Source organism: Strix aluco, chromosome 5 (genome assembly GCF_031877795.1).
Source record: "Strix aluco isolate bStrAlu1 chromosome 5, bStrAlu1.hap1, whole genome shotgun sequence".
Classification (NCBI taxonomy): Eukaryota; Metazoa; Chordata; class Aves; order Strigiformes; family Strigidae; genus Strix; species Strix aluco.
In genome coordinates this window covers 5,144,603-5,165,975 of record NC_133935.1, presented here as the reverse complement: position 1 = coordinate 5,165,975, position 21,373 = coordinate 5,144,603, and the positions used below count along the sequence as shown (strand labels likewise).

The 21,373-nt window shown below is 37.9% G+C and overlaps 1 protein-coding gene across 6 annotated transcripts in view; it reads right to left on the bottom strand.

The window, feature by feature from the left end:
* Positions 1 to 21,373, bottom strand: part of CCDC91 (coiled-coil domain containing 91) — a 152,547-nt gene that overhangs the window by 69,676 nt on the left and 61,498 nt on the right. For all 6 annotated transcript variants that reach the window (XM_074825683.1, XM_074825681.1, XM_074825679.1 and 3 more), the window contains one exon: positions 9,420 to 9,497. In XM_074825683.1, the coding sequence (XP_074681784.1) occupies positions 9,420 to 9,497 (78 nt within the window). The remainder of the gene's footprint in view (positions 1 to 9,419; positions 9,498 to 21,373) is intronic.

Below are 21,373 nucleotides of genomic sequence, written 5' to 3'. Positions count from 1 at the left end.
GTCCTTTGGAGGGGGAGACAGAACATGTTCTGCTGTCTGTACACACTAAATGGTTTCGTTGTATAATAAGGTGGTTTAAACGCTATAATTCATTTGGGAGAAGTTCTATCTTCTCCTTGCTATTTTGCCTCTTGGAAATAATCCACATTTCCAATGCACATTGTAATTCATCACCAAACTGTTTTATGTTTTCTGTTCATTGTTTCTGGACATACATACATCAACAACTTTGGGGAGCTTTTTAAAGAACAAATTCACATCGTTAATGGGAAACCTAAGGAGTAACATGCATGCTCACATTTAACAGTAACTATATACAGTGTGGCTGCTCCAAATAACAGGACTTGGAGGATGACAATGACAGCAAAGCAAGTCTTCTGGAGCTCAAACTATCAGAAAAGTCCCAAACCATTCAAGAAATCCTGCTTCTGCCCTCATCTCTCTCCTAACCCAAAAAAACTATCAAAGAATTGATCCCACTTTTCCTTCACTAACGAAAAACACCTTGTGGCTTCTGACAAAACAAAAGAAAATAAACCCCTTAAGAACAAGTACTCTAATGAGTCTTCATATCTATTTTAGTTTTATATATGATGGGTTATTAAAGTCACAGAAACTATTATTTCTTCAAACCATTATCAAAATCTTCACACATTTAAATGACAGTACAAAACATTTTTAAATTAGTTTGCAGAAAGATTAAAAATGAATCCATCTTAACCTTACAAACTGGAATGTTACCAAAACAAAATAAAACTTAATGAAGTAAATTTGTCCAAACCCCCATTTGAGCTCAGACAAAGAGCTAACCTTAGCTTTAAGTTTCCTACATTAGAATAATTTTGTAAGACCTTGAGTTGAAACTAGATCCAAACATTATAATAAGAACTTTACCCATAATCACCTTGGGATGTCCTTAAGGGAATACACATCTTAGTTACTCTATTACATACTCCAGCAATGGTCAGACAATTAAGCAGGCCTGGAATGTAATTGATTCACACTACAAGTATGGTGGGAACACTAGACAACTGCATCACTGCATAAAGACCAGAGACTGAAAAACTGTACTGTACCCAATCTGAGAAGAAAAGTTTAAAGATCAGAAAATAGAAATGATCTCAAAATTTTATCCAGTATTTCTACAGGTTGTGTTATGTATAGAGTACTAGATGCTTTCTAAAATTTGTCCTCATCCTTGGAAAAGCAAAAGTGCAGTGATTATGGTTTTGCCAAAACCATAGTGGAGACACTCCAGCCCATTTTTAATACAAACCTATTTTCCCAGCCCTAGTGCATGTTGTCTTCATTCTACTGGCAAAAGAAACCACAGCAGCTTGCCCAGAACAGCATTTATTGTATGGCGAAAAGCTAGAATTTATGAGAATCCTTCTTGAATTATATAGGCAAAATATAGACTGTTACCCCCAAATTCATCCTAAATTCCCTAACAGTAACAAATTGCCAAATCTTTCTCTGTCAACTCCTTCTTTTTCCGGGAGAAAAAAACATCAGGAGAAAAAAAAGCAAGAAGAAAAACAGAGCAGATTTTATTATCCCCTCTCATCTCTTCTGAAAAATAGTTTAAAAGCAATTTCAATCTAAGCAAAAAACAGACTTCTCAGATATGTAGCGTTCTTTGAAAATGTTACATGAAACATCAGTAGGAAATCAGTATGCATCCTGATGCTGCATTATCTTCTGTAATGTTACTTGAAAGCACTGCATCAAAGCCCTTAGTCAATCCAAAAGAATATCCTCTCTGGTTTTTCTCCCCTGCTCAAGCATCATTAACTTGCATAAGTAACTAAATACAAGACAGTACATCAAAAACCTTCTTTACTTAAAAAAATGCTGAGTCAGGATGGCCAAAACAAGTCATCTTTAAAAATAAAGTTATCTAGTGAAAAGTAAAGTTATCATACATATGAACTATATTAAATAGCAGCATTAATTTCAGCAGTAGTACATAAGAATTTTTATGTTTCACAGCATTAGACAATGATTCATCTCATTCAGCATTCTGTCTTCACCATTAATTAATTTCTACGAGTTTATTTAAGAGCAAAATATAATTAACCAATTGATGAACAATACGACAGAGCAGAGGACACAATTAAAATTCTTTCCCGTAGAGAAGATACATTAACTTAATAAAACATACTATTTGACTGGTGGTGTTATAACTCAGTTATTACCTCGTACACATACTATATAAATCAAACTGTTTAAAAGGTTTTTGAAAATGTCTTTTTCAACAGAATCCAACATCCACTTCAGCCCAAGATACTACATAATTTCATGCTCAGGCCATTTTCAAGTGAGCCTCCCTTTAAGCAAAAATGAAACATGTCCAGTTAGCTGCTATGGAATAAAGGGGGTTTTTGTACAAGTGAATACTGACCAGAGTGAAAGCAACTAAACTCCTGCTTAGGTCAGAGTCAACCTTCAATTTACAATGAAGTAGATTCTAAATAAAACAAAACAAAAAGTTGAGTTGAATTTCCTGAACTGTTTTCACTCCTAATCATAGCGTATACCAAAGCTTTAAACAGAACTCGTGCTGTGAAATTTTAGATATCAAGTCAAAAAGTATTTCCTGTGGAAAATTCTTCTCAAGTTATTCTTTACAAAAGGTCAACACATTTTGATGTGCATCAGGGTATGAAGAAGCTTCATGGTTTCACTAACCACTGTCCTGTTTACAGTGTGAATTGAATTTTAGTCATGTGTTTCAAAGACTTAATGTGAAAACCACTTGAATCAAATACAACAATAAGGCAGCATGTTTTTTGTAAAGTGGTAAAACAACTTCAGTTTCATTTTCAGCTCCTTTTGGTATACCAGTAATGATCAACAACTCACAGTTTGAATACAATGCTCACTTTATCTAGAGATCTCAGTTTTACTGGCATGTCAGTTCAAATGATTTATTTTCCACAAAACACTGTTCTCCCAGACTCCTGCCAGAAATAAACTGCAGACTCACTCTTACTCTAACCTTTCAATTATTATAATATTTAACACCATACTTATTGTTCTAAGCCAGAACCACATATAAAAAGTCATCCTTACAAAAAAGGGAGGGAGAGATATCTTATAATTTTTATGATTACTTTTAAAATATCAAGATGCCTAATCAATAATAAAATATTTTTGATAGCCAGATCTTCAGAAGATTGACACTTGATAGTACATTGGTTTTATCAGAATTCTGTAGAAAAATTTTTATAGTAGCATCACTGTTGTACATGAGTACTCCTATAGGGTGAAAATGACAAGGAATCTCTCCTCTTCTAGCCAGTTCTGCGTCACAAAACCCAATATTGTATTATATTCAAGGCCCACTTCAATTCTACTGCAACTTACACATCAACAAGTAAGGAAGTTGGAAGTGAAATACAAGCCCTTGCAACAACTTTTGAATTTGTCCTTTTATTCATGTGTCAGGCCTTTCTGAGCCAGTATGTCATCTTGGAAACTTAATAAAGTAAGTTGGTATTTTAAAGAGCTGAGAACTGGCCACATTTCAAGAGTCTTCCCTCCTTACTAGGGATAAACTCTGTCTAAAAAAAGATATCCTCATTCTAGATTAACTTCTTTTGTCATGAAATCTTTTAAATTTTTCTTTCAGTTCAGAGGTCTATTATTGACACAAATATTTTTGAAAGACAATCTGATGGCCCCCACATATCCCGTACTTTGCAAATCTGTCTGTTCTTGCATTCTAGAAAGCTGAAAAAACCCAACCACCTAACACTGAAAACTGATAGACAAAACTCTCACTGTAGGAAGGGCTGGAAAGGACTTTGCATCTTGAAGTTAATTTCCATAAAAGGAAAACACACATCTGATTCGGGCAAGCTGCCTGTTAGAAGACTAATAATTGCATAAAATACTCTAAGTAAATAAATACCATCAAATAAATACACCTGCCTCATATTCATTAAAGCTTACATTAGAGGATATCTTATATGGTGAGAAATATAAACAAAACAGATTAAAAATCTTAACTCATCTATTTACAGAACTATGACAATTTCAGAACAAAAGCTTGATTAAACAAGCAGAGGAAAAATCCTTATGTTGCTTGTGGTAAATACCTTAAAATGAGACATGATCCCACAAGCATCATTTCCAAGACCTACATTTACTTTTCTTTACCGTAGTTAATTACCAGGGATAAAAGTTTAAAAAAATAATGACATGAATGACAGAAATTAAACAAAATTAGGTAAACACGAGAAGGGGAAACTTGGCCTACATAGAACACTAAGTTCATTTTTAATTTGTTTTCCCATGTTTTTTAATACAAATTTTGTGACTGTGTTTTAGATGGTTTATTTGTTGAAAGGAAGGTAAGAATGTGAGATGCTTAACAATGACCAAGGTTTTTGAGGGTTTGTGCTACAAAGTGTCTTATGGTCTCTTTTAATGAATTTGCCAGCACATTTTGGCAAGCTAATATTCCAAAGACAACTGCAGTAATTCTAAGGGATTTGGTATATTCAGATTCTTGAAATTGGATCATTCGGTATTTGACTTCTTGTGTAAGCTCCATTTTCAGTGCTGTTGCCATATTAAAAAGGACCAGTCACAACAAGGGTAGGAATTGAGAGGGTTTAGTCATACTTGAGTGCCTTGTCTGCCTAGTGATAATGTACTGATGAAAGATCAACATGGAGAAGTATTGTCCCTTTTACAAGAAATAATTCCCCAAAATACAGCAAAGTGATTATCAGAAAGCGTAACCCATTTTCAAGCATAGAAACAATAAAAATATCTGCTGCAGTAAGGCTGCAAGAAGCAATAATTATCTCTAAATGTAAGAAAATTGCGAGCTTTTGGTTACTAACTTGGCAACCTTGTTGATAGAAGTGAAAAAAATGGCAACTCTCTTTTCCTTTGTATGCCAAAAGAAAGGCACTTTCACAAATCTACCCGTAGAAAGATTTATTTATGCTGGGAATACAGAAAAGGCAAGTAGTCAACTCTTTTCCATTGTTGTTCAGCCCGGAGCTTCAATACCTAATTTAGAGGATTTGGGGCTTGAGGGATTCAGGCGATTATTTTCTGGGGCTAATGATGAATGGTTCATACTTTTACTTTGCTATCCTTAAATAACCAATGCTGGGCGTTATGTTCACTCATGCTACAACTCTTCTTGGAGTGGCATTACAAAATTACAATTGGCTGGCATCAGAGAGAATTAGTCGTAATTCCAACAGTCATGACTGCAACAACTTAATTTGGTCCATAAGCAAGCACTTGACTGGAGTAATCTGCATCAGTTCATTTTATTAAAACCCAAGGAATGAAAAATAGGGCTGTATTCATCATAAGAAAGATTTTCCTTTCTATCCCTTTAAAACAATTCAGAAGACTTGAGTAGCTGAATTTCCACACTCAAGGTAATTTGGAGATTAATTAGATAGTACTGACAAAATCTACTGAAAATGGAAAGCACTTCTGCGTATAAATGGTATGTATTAGTGTAACAGTCTTAAATCCTAAAGACGACATATTTCAGCACAAAATTAAGCATGGCTAATCATAAGTGAATTAAGAGAGTCAATGAATTCCACAATTCTGTATTTCACTAAAAGGATTAATCAGATTTACTTTACAGGTTTAAACAAATGCTATATGTAGGACTCCTTACTTTGTTATCCGACTACTAACTGCCAACATGTCTGATAAATTTAGTAAACTCCTAAATATATGTGTAGTTAAAAAGTCCTCAAAATGTAAAATATTACTTTTATAATTACAGACCCACATTTGACTCATTCACTTAACAAAAAAAAAAATTTAATTCTGTTCCATATTGAAATATTAATCATGAATTAACATTTTAAAAGTCCATGAGATTATTTTCTCAAACAAAACTACAGAACAGTTTTTGCCTTCACTGAATTCTCTGATGATTCACTGTTATTCCTTTCAAGTACATGGTAAAGGGTTACTAAAAAGGTATTTAAGCTATAAACAAACAACCAAAAAAAGCTTTATTTTTTTAAAACCTAACAAACTTTTTTGATTTTTTCCAGTTACCCTGAAGAATAAGTCACTGCATGTTTACAGACAAGGTTGGTTGTAGTATTTTACTCGGAGGCTGGCATATCTGATGTTATTTCTCCACAGAATACTGTGATCTCATTGACCAAAATATGGCAACTAACCACGAGGCAACAGGAAGACTTGTATGAAGTATATTCATGCCACGGTTCCCTGGTATTAAAGAATGTCTTTACATAACTTGAATATAAACAGTCTATGAGAAATAATATGCTAAATATAAATATTGCTTAGAATTAGACTATTCAATTAAATCCCTAATCTTTTGTGCCAAATCATCGATACTGATAAACATAAGTCTTCTTTTCCAGATGGCACATCAGATCTTCCCAGCTGCTGTTGACCAGTAAAACAGTTTTCAAAGCTCACAGAATCACAGAATCATCTAGGTTGGAAGTGACCTTGAAGATCATCTAATCCAGCCATTAACCTAGCACTGACAGATCCCAACTACACCAGTTCCCTCAGCGGTGGGTCAACCCGCCCCTTGAACACCTCCAGAGATGGGGACTCCACCACCTCCCTGGGCAGCCCATTCCAACGCCTGACTACCCGTTCTGTAAAGAAATACTTCCTAATATCCAGTCTAAACCTTCCCTGGTGCAACTTGAGGCCATTACCTCTTGTCCTATCACTTATTACTTGATTAAAGAATCTCATCCTCAGCTCTCTGCAACCTCCTTTCAGGTAGTTGTAGAGGGCGATGAGGTCTCCCCTCAGCCTCCTCTTCTCCAGACTAAACCCCCCCAGTTCCCTCAGCCGCTCCCCATCACACCTGTGCTCCAGACCCTGCACCAGCTCCGTTGCCCTTCTCTGGACACGCTCGAGTCATTCAATGGCCTTTTTGTAGTGAGGGGCCCAAAACTGAACACAAGAATCGAGATGCAGCCTTACCAGTGCCAAGTACAGGGGCAAGATCACTTCCCTGTCCATGAGTATATTCCTTTACGCAACTATACACAAAGAGATTATTCCTTAAAAGGGATAATATCTTCCATGCAAAAGTCTCCTTAGCTCACACAGAAGCATTAAAATAGTGAAAAATTATATCTAGACAACATACAGAACTTTCATTCAATACTATAAAATTATTGCATTTCATAATTTGTTTATATTTTCAAAAATAAAAAGGAGGAAACATAAGTACAGAAATTACAAATAGCTTACCAAGGTTTTCAAAATATAAGTTCACACACAAACAGCCAGATATTTTATACACATCTAGCACAAAACAGAAATGAAAAATGCTGATATGCAACATGTTCAGTGGCCAATCTAAAGTGGGACAGTCCAAAGAAAACTCCCATTTGAGAGCTTCTATTGCAGAGTGGTCCCCAAAGTAAGGGAAAAGAAACACAGTAATTCTCCTCCAGAAGTGAAATGAGGGAGGTACAGAGAAATGGGACATTACTAGTGGCTATACTTAACTTTTCTCAGGAATGGAAACTTTTGAAACTTTTTTCTGGATAGGTTCCCTTTAGATGAAATAATCGTTTCAATATTGTAATCAATAAATGCATTGAGACAGACACATTTCTACAGATAGTCCAATTCCAGTATTAGCTAGAACACTACCAACAGTTATTAGCAGAGTTATTAAAAACCTTTCTTATTATGAGGTGTTGCAAACATGTATGACTGGAATTACTTTACACTTTTCTGCAGCCTACAACACGGGCTGCCTTCAATCAGAGGGTACTAAAAGCATCATTATGTCCCCTACAGAGTGGTACTCTCACAGACTTGGAACTTGGTAAGCCTACCTTACATGTGAGGAATGAAGTCTACAAGCCCCACAGAAACTTAATTTGAAAAAAAAAGTTTTGCATAACATCAAGATCCCAAATTTTGCAGCAGACTTGAAATCTAGCACAGATAGCTCACTTTGAGCTGCAGATCTGACACCACCAGAAATATGCATTGCAAGTGAGTTTGGGGTATTTGCTGAAAACAAACCAACCAACCTGCCTGTCCTCCCTGACAAAGTATTGCAGGTTTCTTGACCAGCAGATCCCAGACTGAAGATTTCAGCTTATTACCTGAATCACAAGACTCAACCTCAATCCTACCCTTTTTACCTTGCCAGTTCCATTCCAACCCTAACTAAGGTGGGGAATTTTTATCATCCCCCTTGAGTGCTTAAACATTAAAAAATGTAATGAACAATGGATTGGACAGTCCTACCTCCATAAGCAGCTCTACAAGGAGTCTGCAAAGATGCTACATGAGACAATTCCTTATATACACTTGCACCAGCACCAGTCATGTGAGCATCAGCATGGGGCACCTTAGCCCAGTGTTCACTTCAACCCTCAGCGTCAGCTCTGTTTACCAAAAGTGGCCCCTGAGCGCTCACATTCCGGGATGGATTGCTACAAGACAATGCTGGGACGTTTCTTATCTCATTACCAAGGGAAACTTCACTCCCTTAACGGAGTCCTTCTGTCTGGGGCATTCCTGCTTCCAGCAAGTTTAAACCATTGTGCAGTTGGGCCTTCTTGCCCTCCACGCCAGATCATTCGTTGGTCACAAATTACCATTGTTGAGCAGTTACAATTTGAATTTCCCCTTCACTAATGACATTGACAGATTTGTGTTACCAGCTCACAGTTGTCGACCAGGTCTTACGTCTCCTTTCTCATTCTCAAAAACAGTCTTCTTTTCCATTTCCCATTATCAGTTTTTTTCCCTGTCAGATCCTCTTTACCTCTTTAAGTCTAGTTAGAATTCTTAGCTTTACCTACTCCTTCTCATTCAGTTCTTGTCCTTCTGTGCATTTCTTACTCGAAAGTTTCCATAACAGCACAAAAGAGACAGGATTTATTGTCCATGGTAACATCCAGTTCTTTCATTTTACCAGATGAGAGGAACAACATGAGAGAAGAATTAGAGATTCAGCCTTATTTCATCCTTAACTCCTTCTCTTAGTCCTGTATAGATAAAACCCTGCTGAATTCTCTGTGAGACTGTCTCCCTGCAAGTGCAGTTTGTTGAGACTGAGAAGGTCCAAAATGTGGATATGTGATGAATAATCAAACCCGAAGTTTACCACAACTGACTGATTTATTTTTTTTTTTTGGTCCTGGTTTTAAGTTTCATTACTGAAAATGGCTAACCTACTTTATGTGAAGTTTCCCAAAGTGCAGAGTGAGAAAACACGTCATGCAAAATTTCACGCCAAACAGTCTAAATTGAAAGCAACAGAAAATACAGTCTTAAAGTGAAAGAGGTTGAGCAACCAGAAAGAGCAGTACTCAAGAAGAGTGCCTGTAGTGCATACTTATTATATGCTATTACAATAATATTATTTGGAAATTGTGTTATCTTGGCAACTCATTTACCTTGAATTCTTCAACAATAATACTCAAGGCTTCATGTCCAGCTTTTCTCATGTCTTCTAACTCCTGCTTATGCTTTTCCTGTATAAAAACATTGAAAGATTATATGCAACGTAGACACCTGACATAACAATTTTAATCAGGAGAGCAAATTTTCCTTATTTTTGGTATCTTTCATGAAGAAATGCACACATCTTGTCTCTTTAGATATTATGTATATGCTCAATTCAAGTTGGTTCTAATATTAAACTTATTTTTACTTCTTAATTTTACTTTATTAGTCTCCAGATAATTCTAAATGGTTCTCCAAATATTTTTTAAAATTTTCTTTGTTACTCTGATTTTTTTCTGGTTTCATGGTATACCTGTGGATGGCAGGAATTCCAAACCACTCTCTTAGAAAATGTAGTTTACTGCCTGTATTAATAAAAATTTGAAATGGACTAGTATCATATTCATCATCCTTAGAAGAGCACACCCTTCTACTAATAATTACATAGCTCTTTTTATCTTTTTTTACTCTTAAGGTTCCCAGGAAAGTGTTCTTGCATAAGACATCCTGAATATGTTTTTCAAATAAAGCTCTACTGTTTATTTTTTATTTAATTCACAGTATTATGTAAGAACAACATGGACAGGAACATTCTAATATTTTTGCCTTTATATGAAAATGCTTGCCTGTGGTTTGCTGTCTCAGTCTGCAATGTGAACACCATTAGATTCTCATCAGCATTTCATGCTTATCAGTAAGCAGCACCACTTTTTCAAATCACCAGTTGGTAAGAAGATGAAAAACTTTCCCTCCTCCTTCATTCCTTGCTTCAGGGATCTGTTCATAAAATAGCTAGTACAGCACATCATAGGTGCTTTAAATCAGCTTGGAAAACTGATGCAGAAAGCAGAAAGACATTCATCAGGGCAAACCATACACACCTTACACTACATGTTTATTGCTTTTTGGATGGAATTCAAGTTGAAATTCATTAATACAATTCTATGTTTTCTAAGATCTGTATGTTTGAAATAAGCAAAACTTAGTGTCTAACAAACCATGCTCAACTTTATTATGAAAGGCCATATAACACCATTAAAAATCAATTAATCTGTCTGTAACTCTATATTTGATTAGAGGTTTCCACTCTGTCATTCAGTTCCTTTCTCCTGCAAGGGCCATCTTAGCAAAAAGTCTGAAATTATAGCTAAGCAAACTTCTTATCATTGGCCCAAATATAATAAGGCATTCAGATTCTCTTGAATACAACTGGTTTGTTTTTTGTTTTTTTTTTTTTGTGAAGCCCTGCAAGAAAAACTGATTTGAAGCAGAATTGAAGATGGAACTATTTTGACGTGTAAATAAACTACTACATCAGATAACAATGCACATCTGGGTACATCAGTTTAATCACATTGTGATGCACCACAAACTAGTTAAACTCAGATGTTACATATGGAAAAAAAGAAGTGCTGAGCTAGAAATATTTTTACAGTACAAGACTACAGAATTGGTATAAGGAGGGAAAATGTGATCCAGTGCTTAGCTCCAAAACTTCACAAATCGTTAACAAATATGTTCCCTGTGAAAAGTGAACATGGGGGAAAAACGTAAGAAAAATGTAATTACTATAGTAGCATATCCTGGATTCACAAACATGAAAAGAGAATTATAGAAAGAGGGAGTTAATGGTTGTTAAGTATTCTAGCTGAAAAAAAACCCAAACCAACAAAACCAAAACTGAAGAGAAAGGCATTGCGTGTTGCGAAAAGCCTTTAATTGAGAAAAGCAAATGAAAACAGTAAGATTTCCATCTTAGACCTGTCAGAATTACCTTGAATGCAACAATGAGACATAGTGGATCAAGCCTGTTGACCAAGGAAGTAACATATTTCATTCTGGAAAAAGTACAGCACCTCTCAGTAGCATTAACAGGCAAATCAAGAGACACAGCAAAAAATGCAGTTTGTCCTCTTATAATGCATGCTCAAGTTTTTCAGAATTAGTGACCTGTCATGTACTAAATGCAAACTGGTAACACAAGTTGAAGCATCAACACCAAGGTATAACTACCAACATGAAGATTCCATCCAATGCATTTTAGAGTACTTACTTTCTTAAAATATTTCCTAGAGTAAAGGAAAATATTCATTAGTAAAGAACTAATAGTAAGGCATCAGTTTTGCTTGGATCAGGTCTAGCAATCAATTTCTACAACAGAGGAAGAAGAGAGAACAAAAGGCCATTATTACAAGCACACAGACAAAAAGTTGAAGGTCACCTTGCAATGCTCCCTCCAAGTAAGGGCTTCATCCAGCCTGATGAACACTACATTGCCTTTTTTTCTGTGTCTATTTGCAAGATTTTTCAGCTAAGACAGCAGGCCTATAAGTTTAGTTCTTTTAACTTGTAAGGATGCATTTCAACTCTTTTGAGGATAGGCGGCCTTTTCTTCTGAAAGTCTGTAAAATATTGTTTCAAAATCTTATAGATACAGCACTCAAAAGAATGTGTGCTTGGTCCTTTTAATATCCAATAAGAAAAAGACCCAAATTCACTTTAAGTAACACATTTTGGTAGTGTATGCATTGATTCACTGTTTAACAATGAAGATACATAAAAGTTCCTGAGTTTCATGACTTGGCTATGAACACAACAGCAACATTCCAAGAACAGCAGCATACTGATTTGATGAACAAGGGTCATGTCAGTTCTTCACAAATCCTCGATAAAATGTGTACTTTCCATAGGAAAATGAGTTCAATGAATTGACATAACTACTCTTAGAACTATTACTCTGCTTGTGAGAAAGAAAAGGGAAGTTCTGTGAAAAGTTCTGAATGGTGTAGACCTGAAATTAAAATGCAATATTCAGATTTCCTATCAAACAGGTAAGAATTTTTGTGCTTCCTGGCTCTTGTAGAATTCTCCTGCATGGTTTGCCAGACTTTGGAGAGGTTTTTAAAGAATGTTGTTGTTCCCTTCTTTTCTTCAATAAATGCTTTTAAGAAAGGAATCAAACATGAGTTGAGAAGTTTGAAATTTAAGTAAAATAATCTTCAGAGGATTTTCACTCCTTCTCCTTGTGATGGACAGAAGCTCACATCAGAACAAGGACAGTAATTAAACATAAATTTGGAAGACAGAGGGGTATATTTTATTTTGTGATCAAAATCTTGACAATCATTCCAGAGAGCATGAGGCATTCTTTATGGATACTGTATGAAAGTAACAGGCAACTCATTGCTCAACGGTTACCAATGTTTCTATTTTTTCCATTCTGTGACTCTCATATGAGGAAACATGTCATTGTGAATAATTTACGCATAAGGATACATGCTTTAATGCTAGCAAACGTATGTGCCTTCAGAAATATATCCAATAAAACTTGAATGATAAGGACGAGAAGAGGATCGAACTTTGAAAGTTTTCTTACAATCTAAAATCCAAGTGACTCCAGACTCTCCTTTTCTTTTGTTAGGCCCCTGTGAATCAAACCACTGTAGAGGCAGATGGATCCAAATGCCTGGTGAGCTTCCGAGAGGTGCAGTTCCCAAGGATGCCGTTGGGCAGAGAAGCCTTCTGAAGTGGCTGTGACAGCAGGAAAGGTTACTGACCAGCCTCCATCCAGCTGCTTGTCACTGCCTGCCAACTGCATTAGCATTTCTTTTAGATTTTTTTACTGAATTGCTTCCTAAATCATTTCAGTCTAAGTGAACCATTGTTAGCATAAACAGTTTAAACAGGGTTCTTTATTAACATCCAACATTTTGACAGAAAGGCAGAGCATGTGTTTGCACATACTGGGAAGTGTAAGGGTAACACCTCTCAACAGAGTACTATGTAAGATCCACAATAAGAGGATTTGTGAGGCCTGATGGGGGAAGAAGAGAGAGTAAAGACCTCAAACTTATTTTATTTCATTATAGTTACTTATCCTTAAATTTTTCTGCTAACTTTTTAAGAGGCAGACTGTCTTGAACTGTTGGGGAAAAAATGCATGACACTCACAAACACTGCACAGGTACCCTACAAACCTTCCACTCTGGCATGCCTGCACGTCAGATTTACTGTAACAGCAATAAATGAAAGCTTACACAAGAAGGGAAGAAAAAGGTACTTGCTGTCTCACTTTCTTCTCATCTAACTCAAAGCAACTGCAATTCTTTTCATTATAAAAAGTGGATGCTTAGAAAAATTATTTTGTGTCAGTGCTCCCAACACGTATCAAAAACAGCATCCAAAAAATGAGACTTGATACTGCAAATTAGGGCCACCAAACACAGCCACCTGAAAAGGAAGTAAACGGCGACGTATCAAAGTATATTTGGGTAATAATCAGTCCACAACACTAAACACCATTTCTTCTATCTTCTGTAAGGCTGTGGCATCTTCAGAATTAGCTGCAAGTCCAAGCCAACATCTTAGGAAGTGATGTACTCTCTTCCCTCCTAATTTCTGTACTGATGCAAAAAAGGCAAACCGTAGTTCCCTGCTGGCAACTAAATTAGAAGACATATTTCAAATCCACTTTGCACAGTTTTGCTGTATACAATTACGTCATTAAGACTCTTCGTATTGGACTAAATTCTTACATTCATCAAAATTTTCCTCACCACAAAAATTATCAGCTCTTTTTTTCTTTCAAAGCATCATTTTGAAAAATAATAAATAAAATTTAGTATCATAATGATTCTGTTAAGAAACTGGCAACTTCTCATCTGAAGATATACTTTTCCTCCTATTTACCCAAATATAGAGAAAAAATAATATTACTGAACACAACGGTACTAAATCACTGAAAATTTGAGTTAAACATGATGAGAATCAATCCATAATGGCTAATTAATATACACACTAGAGTGTGCTATTGTATATAAAATACAGATGGGTCACTATTTCTGTTCCTGTGAAATAAGAATGTGAGCTCTCCAGAAGTAAGACACAGGAGTGCCTCAAGGTCTACAGCAAAGTAAGTAATTTCACATGGATAATATCACCACCAACACATCCTAGTGAAAGATACAGTGAGAAGCTAAAGATAAACATTTTTATAGGAAGGGAAGAAAGATTTCAGATTTCCCTATATAACCAAAAGAACATGCAGCATGCACAGCCTTAAGCTCACCACAAGAACCAAGGACATGCTACCACTTATTTTATCCAAGGAAATATCATTGCTACCTGGAGTATACAACAATAGATGACTTTGAAGTGAATAATGAAGTGAGGTAGCAAGCAAATTTTCATGAACAACTTCCTAATATAGTGGTGAGGACATTTCCTGCTGAGTTAGAACTGAGCTGAGCCAGAGCTGAGTGAGTGTGAATAGAACAGTCTGCTGGGAGACGTTATGACTGATTAAATGTGAAAAACTATGTAAAGGAAACAGTATGGAAGAGCCTGAACATGCCCCAAACTGAAACATAATTATAGTTCCCATACCACATGTAACTAAATTCTTCAAGTATTTGCAGTGTATAAGATGGATCTCTACCCTGCCACATTTAAGACCTTAATATTGTGTGAAGAACAACTACAGTTTATATCTGCTCATTTATTCTACAGGATGTAAATACAGACACTCTCCACTGAGGAGGACATTAAACAAGAAAAACAAGAGCTAATGCACATGCAGAACAATCTGTTAATACATACTAAGTGTTCTTAGTATTAATATACATTTTGCTAGTAAAACTCTATGATATGGTAAATAGAACAATGCATTTGACTCAGGAAGCCTTCTCTGACTGCCTTCAGGTTTCTAAAACATTATATAGATAGTAACTCCTTTGGGATAGAGCTACAACTACAACTATGACACCCGACAAAGAGGAAGTCAGAAAAAAAAAAACAAAACAGGAGGCCTGCATGGATGAACAAGTTGCTCCTGGACAAGCCCAAAGACAAAAAGGAAGCCTACAGAGGGTGGAAGCAAGGATGGATAGCCTGGGAGGAATACAGAGAAATTGTCCAAGCAGCCAGGGATCAGGTTAGGAAGGCCAAAGGCCTGACATATTTACATCTGGCCAGGGATATCAAGGGCAACAAGGAAAGTTTCTATAGGTACACTGGTGATAAAAGGAAGAGTAGGGAAAACATGGGCCCTCTCCAGAAGGAAATGGGAGACCTGGCCCATACAAATCTCAGGAAGTTCAACAAGGCCAAGTGCAAGGTCCTGCACATGGGTTGAGGCATCCCATGCACAAATACAGGCTGGGTGATGAGTGGATTGAGAGCAGCCTTATGGAGAATGACTTGGGGGTATTGGTGGATGGAAAACTCACTATGAGCCAGCAATGTGCGCTCGCAGCCCAGAAAGCCAACCAGGTCCTGGGCTGCATCAAGAGAAGTGTGGCCAGCACATCAAGGGAAGAGATTCTCCCCCTCTACTCCACTCTCATGAGACTGCCCCTGCAGTCCTGGGTCCAGCTCTGGGGGCACCAACATAAGGACACGGACCTGCTCGAGTGGATGCAGAGGAGGCCATGAAGATGCTCGGGGGGCTGGAGCCCCTCCCCTGTGAGGACAGGTTGAGAGAGTTGGGGGTGTTCAGCTGGAGAAGAGAAGGCTCCAGGGAGACCTTAGAGCGGCCTCCCAGTACTTAAAGGGGCTACAGGAAAGGGGGGAGGGACTCTTGATCAGGGATTGTAGGGATAGGACAAGGGGTAACAGTTTTGAAACAGAAAAAGGGTTGATTTAGATTAGATGTAAGGAAGAAATTCTTTACTGTGAGGGTGGTGAGGCACTGGCACAGGTTGCCCAGAGAAGCTGTAGCTGCCCCCTCCCTGGAAGTGTTCAAGGCCAGGTTGGACGGGGCTTTGGGCAACCTGGTCTAGTGGAAGGTGTCCCTGCCCATGGCAGGGGGGTTGGAACTAGATGAGCTTTAAGGTCCCTTCCAACCCAAACCATCCTGTGAGTCTGTGAACTGTGCCAGGGCATCTTATGGCACTGATGCTTTCTTACTTCCCCACAAAATCTAAATGATGGAACCTAATAGCAAGAGAAAACAAAGAAGAGAGAGCAAATAGGAAAATAATCCCAGGGAAGCTGACAAAAAAGAATGTGTCCATTAAACAACACAGTAAGCGTGAAAGGAATTCTTAGCTTCATTAGGACATTCTCATGCCTTATCTCAAAAGCATCAGTATTCAGATTAAATTAAATTCCACCATTGTTCATAAAGAACAAAATATTACCTTGGAAAGGGTTGCCAGCTGTCATCAATAGCTACTGATACTGAAGCCAGTAAAACACCCAACACAATTTCATATGTTACATATATTTTAAAATATATTAGTATACATGTATTACTGTACTATAGTATACTATCCCTGCCAACCTCAGTCATTCTGTGAACCACAATCATATTTACCAAGCTTTAATCTACTTGGTACTAATCATGAGGCTACTTGTTTTCCCTCAAAACTTCTCCACAGAAAGTGTTAAAAAGCACTTGCTATTGTAATACAAAGCAAACAACAGTGGGTGCTGCAGATTTATAGACCTATCACAGGTGAACTCTTCCAAAGGACCCATTGCCTACAGTTCACTACAGCATATATGCTGTTTTCCAATATTTATTCTGGATACAACCTTTTATGCCTTGTTTCAAACACATGAAACTTCAAACCTCACAGTAACCAAAATCATCATTTATATTAACAAAACCATAATTGAACTAAAGATACCTTCTGTGCTGAAAATTGCTAACATTCTCATCTGCAGCTTTATTAACCTTTGAGAAGTCATCAACATATGTTTTAGAAATATAACTAATTTAAATAATGCAAATTCAATTTTCATAATGATGTTCATAGCACATTCCTAGAGGATAGCTTTAGTCTCTTCATGTATGTTTAAAACCCAAGATGACTACAAAGAAACTTGACACTCAGACCAATCGCTTCAAAAGCATGCAGGCATGCTTAAGGCACTTTAAGCATGAATTAAAACTTAAGATAAAATTCTAAAAGATATAAAGTAACAACTCATGGCATCATTGTATGTAAAGACTCTAAGATTAACATATCTTTGAACTTTTTGCAATGTAGTAAAAGAACAAATTGTTTTCTTCCCTCCTTGTTTTTGCAGTACAGAAAAAAGTTGAAGTATAATGTAATTAATCCTATTTATTACAAAATCAACAGAAAAAGAAGTTACATCTTTATATTTGAATCTCCTTTTCATTTTCAGAATCTGAACTATTTTCTTTGTCTGTCTCTTAATAAAAGCTCATGAAGCAAACCTCTTCTTCCAATTTTAACTCCTTTTCCGGTTTGTAAATACATTTTGGAACACTAAAAATACTCCCAAGCAGACATACTATCTGAAAACCAGCTGATCAACAGCTATTTTCCCATCAACGTACAAGCAAAGCAGCTCCAACACAAAGTGGTTGCCATATTTATTCAGGGCTACAAATGCTTTTTTGTTTGTTTCCTGAAGACAATGGATGAATGGACCTCATCGCCCTCTACAACTCCCTGAAAGAAGGTTGCAGAGAGCTGGGGATGAGTCTCTTTAACCAAGTAACAAGCGATAGGACAAGAGGGAATGGCCTCAAATTGCACCAGGGAAGGTTTAGACTAGATATTAGGAAGCATTTCTTTACAGAACGGGTTGTTGGGCGTTGGAATGGGCTGCCCAGGGAGGTGGTGGAGTCCCCATCCCTGGAGGGGTTGAAGAGTCGGGTTGACCCAGCGCTGAGGGATCTGGTGGAGTTGGGAACTGGCAATGTTGGGTTGATGGTTGGACTGGATGATCTTCAAGGTCTTTTCCAACCTAGATGATTCTGTGATTGGCAGGATATGCAAGTTGAACAAAATGACAGAACTTGCAGGACAACCAAAGACACAAAAAAATCATCTTTTCATCAAGTTGTTGTATTTGTTTCATTAGAAAGGTGATGAGAATTTAGATCAGAATACAAAATGAAAAACAGTTTGGGAAACTGAGCATCAGGAATAATACAAATAGAAGTAAAACAGGTACTGAAGAAAATGACATCAAAGCCTTATACAGACTGGCTCAGCTGAAGATCTGCAAAACAAGCTTCTTTTGACCTTGTTGTTCAAGAGAAAAGAGGTTTATGAAATAAAATCAAACACTTGTCAGTTAGACCACATTGCCCAACTCAGAATGTAAACTGCATCTGCAACTTACTCCAACATTGCATCCAGAGAACTATCAAATTGTAAATTTCTAGATTAATCATAGCATCATAGAATACCAGGTTGGAAAGGACCTCAAGGATCATCTGGTCTAACCTTTCTTGGCAAAAGCACGGTCTAGACAAGATGGCCCAGTGCCCTGTCCAGCTGAATCATAAAAGCATCCAATGTTGGGGAATCCACTGTTTCCCTGGGGAGATTATCCCAGTGGCTGATTGTTCTCATTGTGAAAAATTTTCCTCTTGTGTCCAGTCGGAATCTCCCAGGAGTAACTTGTACCCATTACCCCTCATCTTTTCCGTGTGACTCATTGTAAAAAGGGAGTTTCCATCTTCTTTGTAGCCACCCCTTAAATACTGGAACATGGTAATAAGGTCTCCCCTAAGCCTTCTCTTCTCAAGACTGAACAAACCCACTTCTCTCAGCCTTTCCTCCCATGGCAGGCTGCCCAGTCCCTCGATCATCTTTGTGGCCTTTCCCTGGGCCCTTTCCAGCCTGTCCACATTTTTTTTTATATAGCAGGGACCAAAACTGAACACGGTATTCCAGGTGTGGCCTGACAAGTGCTGAGTAGAGTGGGGTAATGACTTATTTGTCTCCGCTGGTGATGCAACCCAGCACCCCACTGGCTTTCTTTGCCACTGCAGCATACTGGTCACTTCTATTGAGCTTGTTCACCAGGACTCCCAGGTCTCTTTCCACAGAGCTGTTCCCCAACCAGGTAGATTCCAGCCTGTGCTGCACTCCTAGATTATATTTTCCCAGGTGCAAGACCTTACACTTGCCCTTGTTAGCCCATTCTTCCAGCCTATCCAGGTCTTCCCACAGGTGGCTCTCCACTTCCTCACTCAGTCTGGTATAATCAGCAAACTTCATCAGGTTACACGTGATCCCATCACCCACTTAAGATATTAAACAGTGTTGGACCCAATATCAATCCCTGGGAGACCCCATTTGTGACAGGTTGCTCGTCTGAAGAACTATTTCTCACCACCCTCTGCGTGCGGCCTGTCAGCCAGTTCCCCACCCACCACACACACCACTTGTCCAGACCGTAACACATCAGTTTCTCGAGGAGGAGGCTGTGGGGAACTGTATCAAAAGCTGTGGAGAAATCCAGGTAGACAATGTCCACCGCTCGTCCCACATCAACCGAGCAGGTCACTCTGTCATAGAAGGAGATCAGGTTTGTCAAGCAGGATTTGCCCGTGGTGAATCTGTGCTGGCTTTTCCCAATCACGTGCTTCATTTGACTTGTGATAGCCCCCAAGAGGATTTGTTCCATAACTTTCCCAGGGATTGAAGTAAGACTGGTAGACCTATAATTCCCTGGATTCTCCTTTAAGCCCTTCTTGTAGACAGGGGTAGCATTAGCCTTCCTCCAAGTCTTCTGGGACATTCCCCAACCTCCATGACTTTTCAAAGATTATGGAGAGTGGTCTCACAACAATGTCAGCCAGCTGTCTTAACACCCTCGGGTGGATAATGTCAGGCCCCATTGATTTGTAGAGGTCAAGCTCCTGTAATAGTTCACATACCAACTCTTCCTTCACTGATGGTGGGTCTTGTGTTTGCACTGACCTGGATTTTCGTTACCAAGGCATGGGACCCAACAATGATGGTAAACCAGAGGTGAAGAAAGTGTTGAAAATCTCTGCCTTTTTAGTGTTGTTGGTGACTAATTCATCTGTCCTGTTTAACAGCGGGCCAGTACTGTCCTTCTGATTCTGCTTGTTGTTTATGTACCTGAAGAACCCTTTCTTGTAATTTTTGACATCTCTGGCCAATTTCAACTCGAGCTGAGCTTTTGGTTTTCTAACTGCATCTCTGCACACTCTGGCAATGCCCTTGTAGTTCCCAGTGGGTATTCATCTGCTTTTACATCTCTGGTACACTTCTCTCTTGGTTTTGAGCAGACTCAGAAGCTCACAGTTAAGTCAATGGGGTCTCTCATTCTGCCTACTTCCATTACCTTTAAAGTGGATAAACTGTTTTTGTGCATGGAGGAGAGCATTCTTGAATAACTCCCAGCACTTGCTAGCTCCTTTATTCTTCATGGAAGCTTCCCATAGGATCCCTCCCAACTGAGCTCTGAGAGAGCTCTAAAATCTAAAGTCTTTGTCTTAGTACTAACCTTTGGTGTGCTCAGCAGGATCCCAAACTCCACAATATTGTGATCACTGCAGCTAAGGCTATCACTAACTGAGATATTACAAAGCAGGTTTTCTTGGTTTGTGAGTAGCAAGTCCAGCACTGGCACATCTAACATTTGTATGAGGAAGCAGTCCTCTACACATTCCAGGAACTTGATGGATGACGTGTGAGCTGCTCTATTGTTCTTCCAACAAATGTTAAGTTGTTGGTTATTTGTTTTACACACCTGACAAATTCATAACTAATCTAAGGAAGTAGGGGGAAAAAAAAGCCCCAACAATCCAAAGAGACATAAGTTACACCTTAGCAAGAGACAACAAAAAAGTAAATCAAGAAAGCAGGAGAACTAACTTATCCCTTATTTTAAGACACTCTAGTACTACTATGGTTTCTGAAGAAAAGGGTTTGTTGCCTAACTTCAGAAAAATTCCAACTAGAAGGAAGCATCCCCCACAGTCCAGAAAAAGGTACCCAAATCACAGCTACACAGATTTTATAAGAAGTCCTTCTTACTTCTTGTTGTGTATCTTCGGGAACTAGTCATGCAGTTCCACATTCTGAATGACTACGTTTTGCTTACTGTAAAACCTCACACAGACCATAGATATGTTGCATGGTATGAGTTCCCATTCTAACAA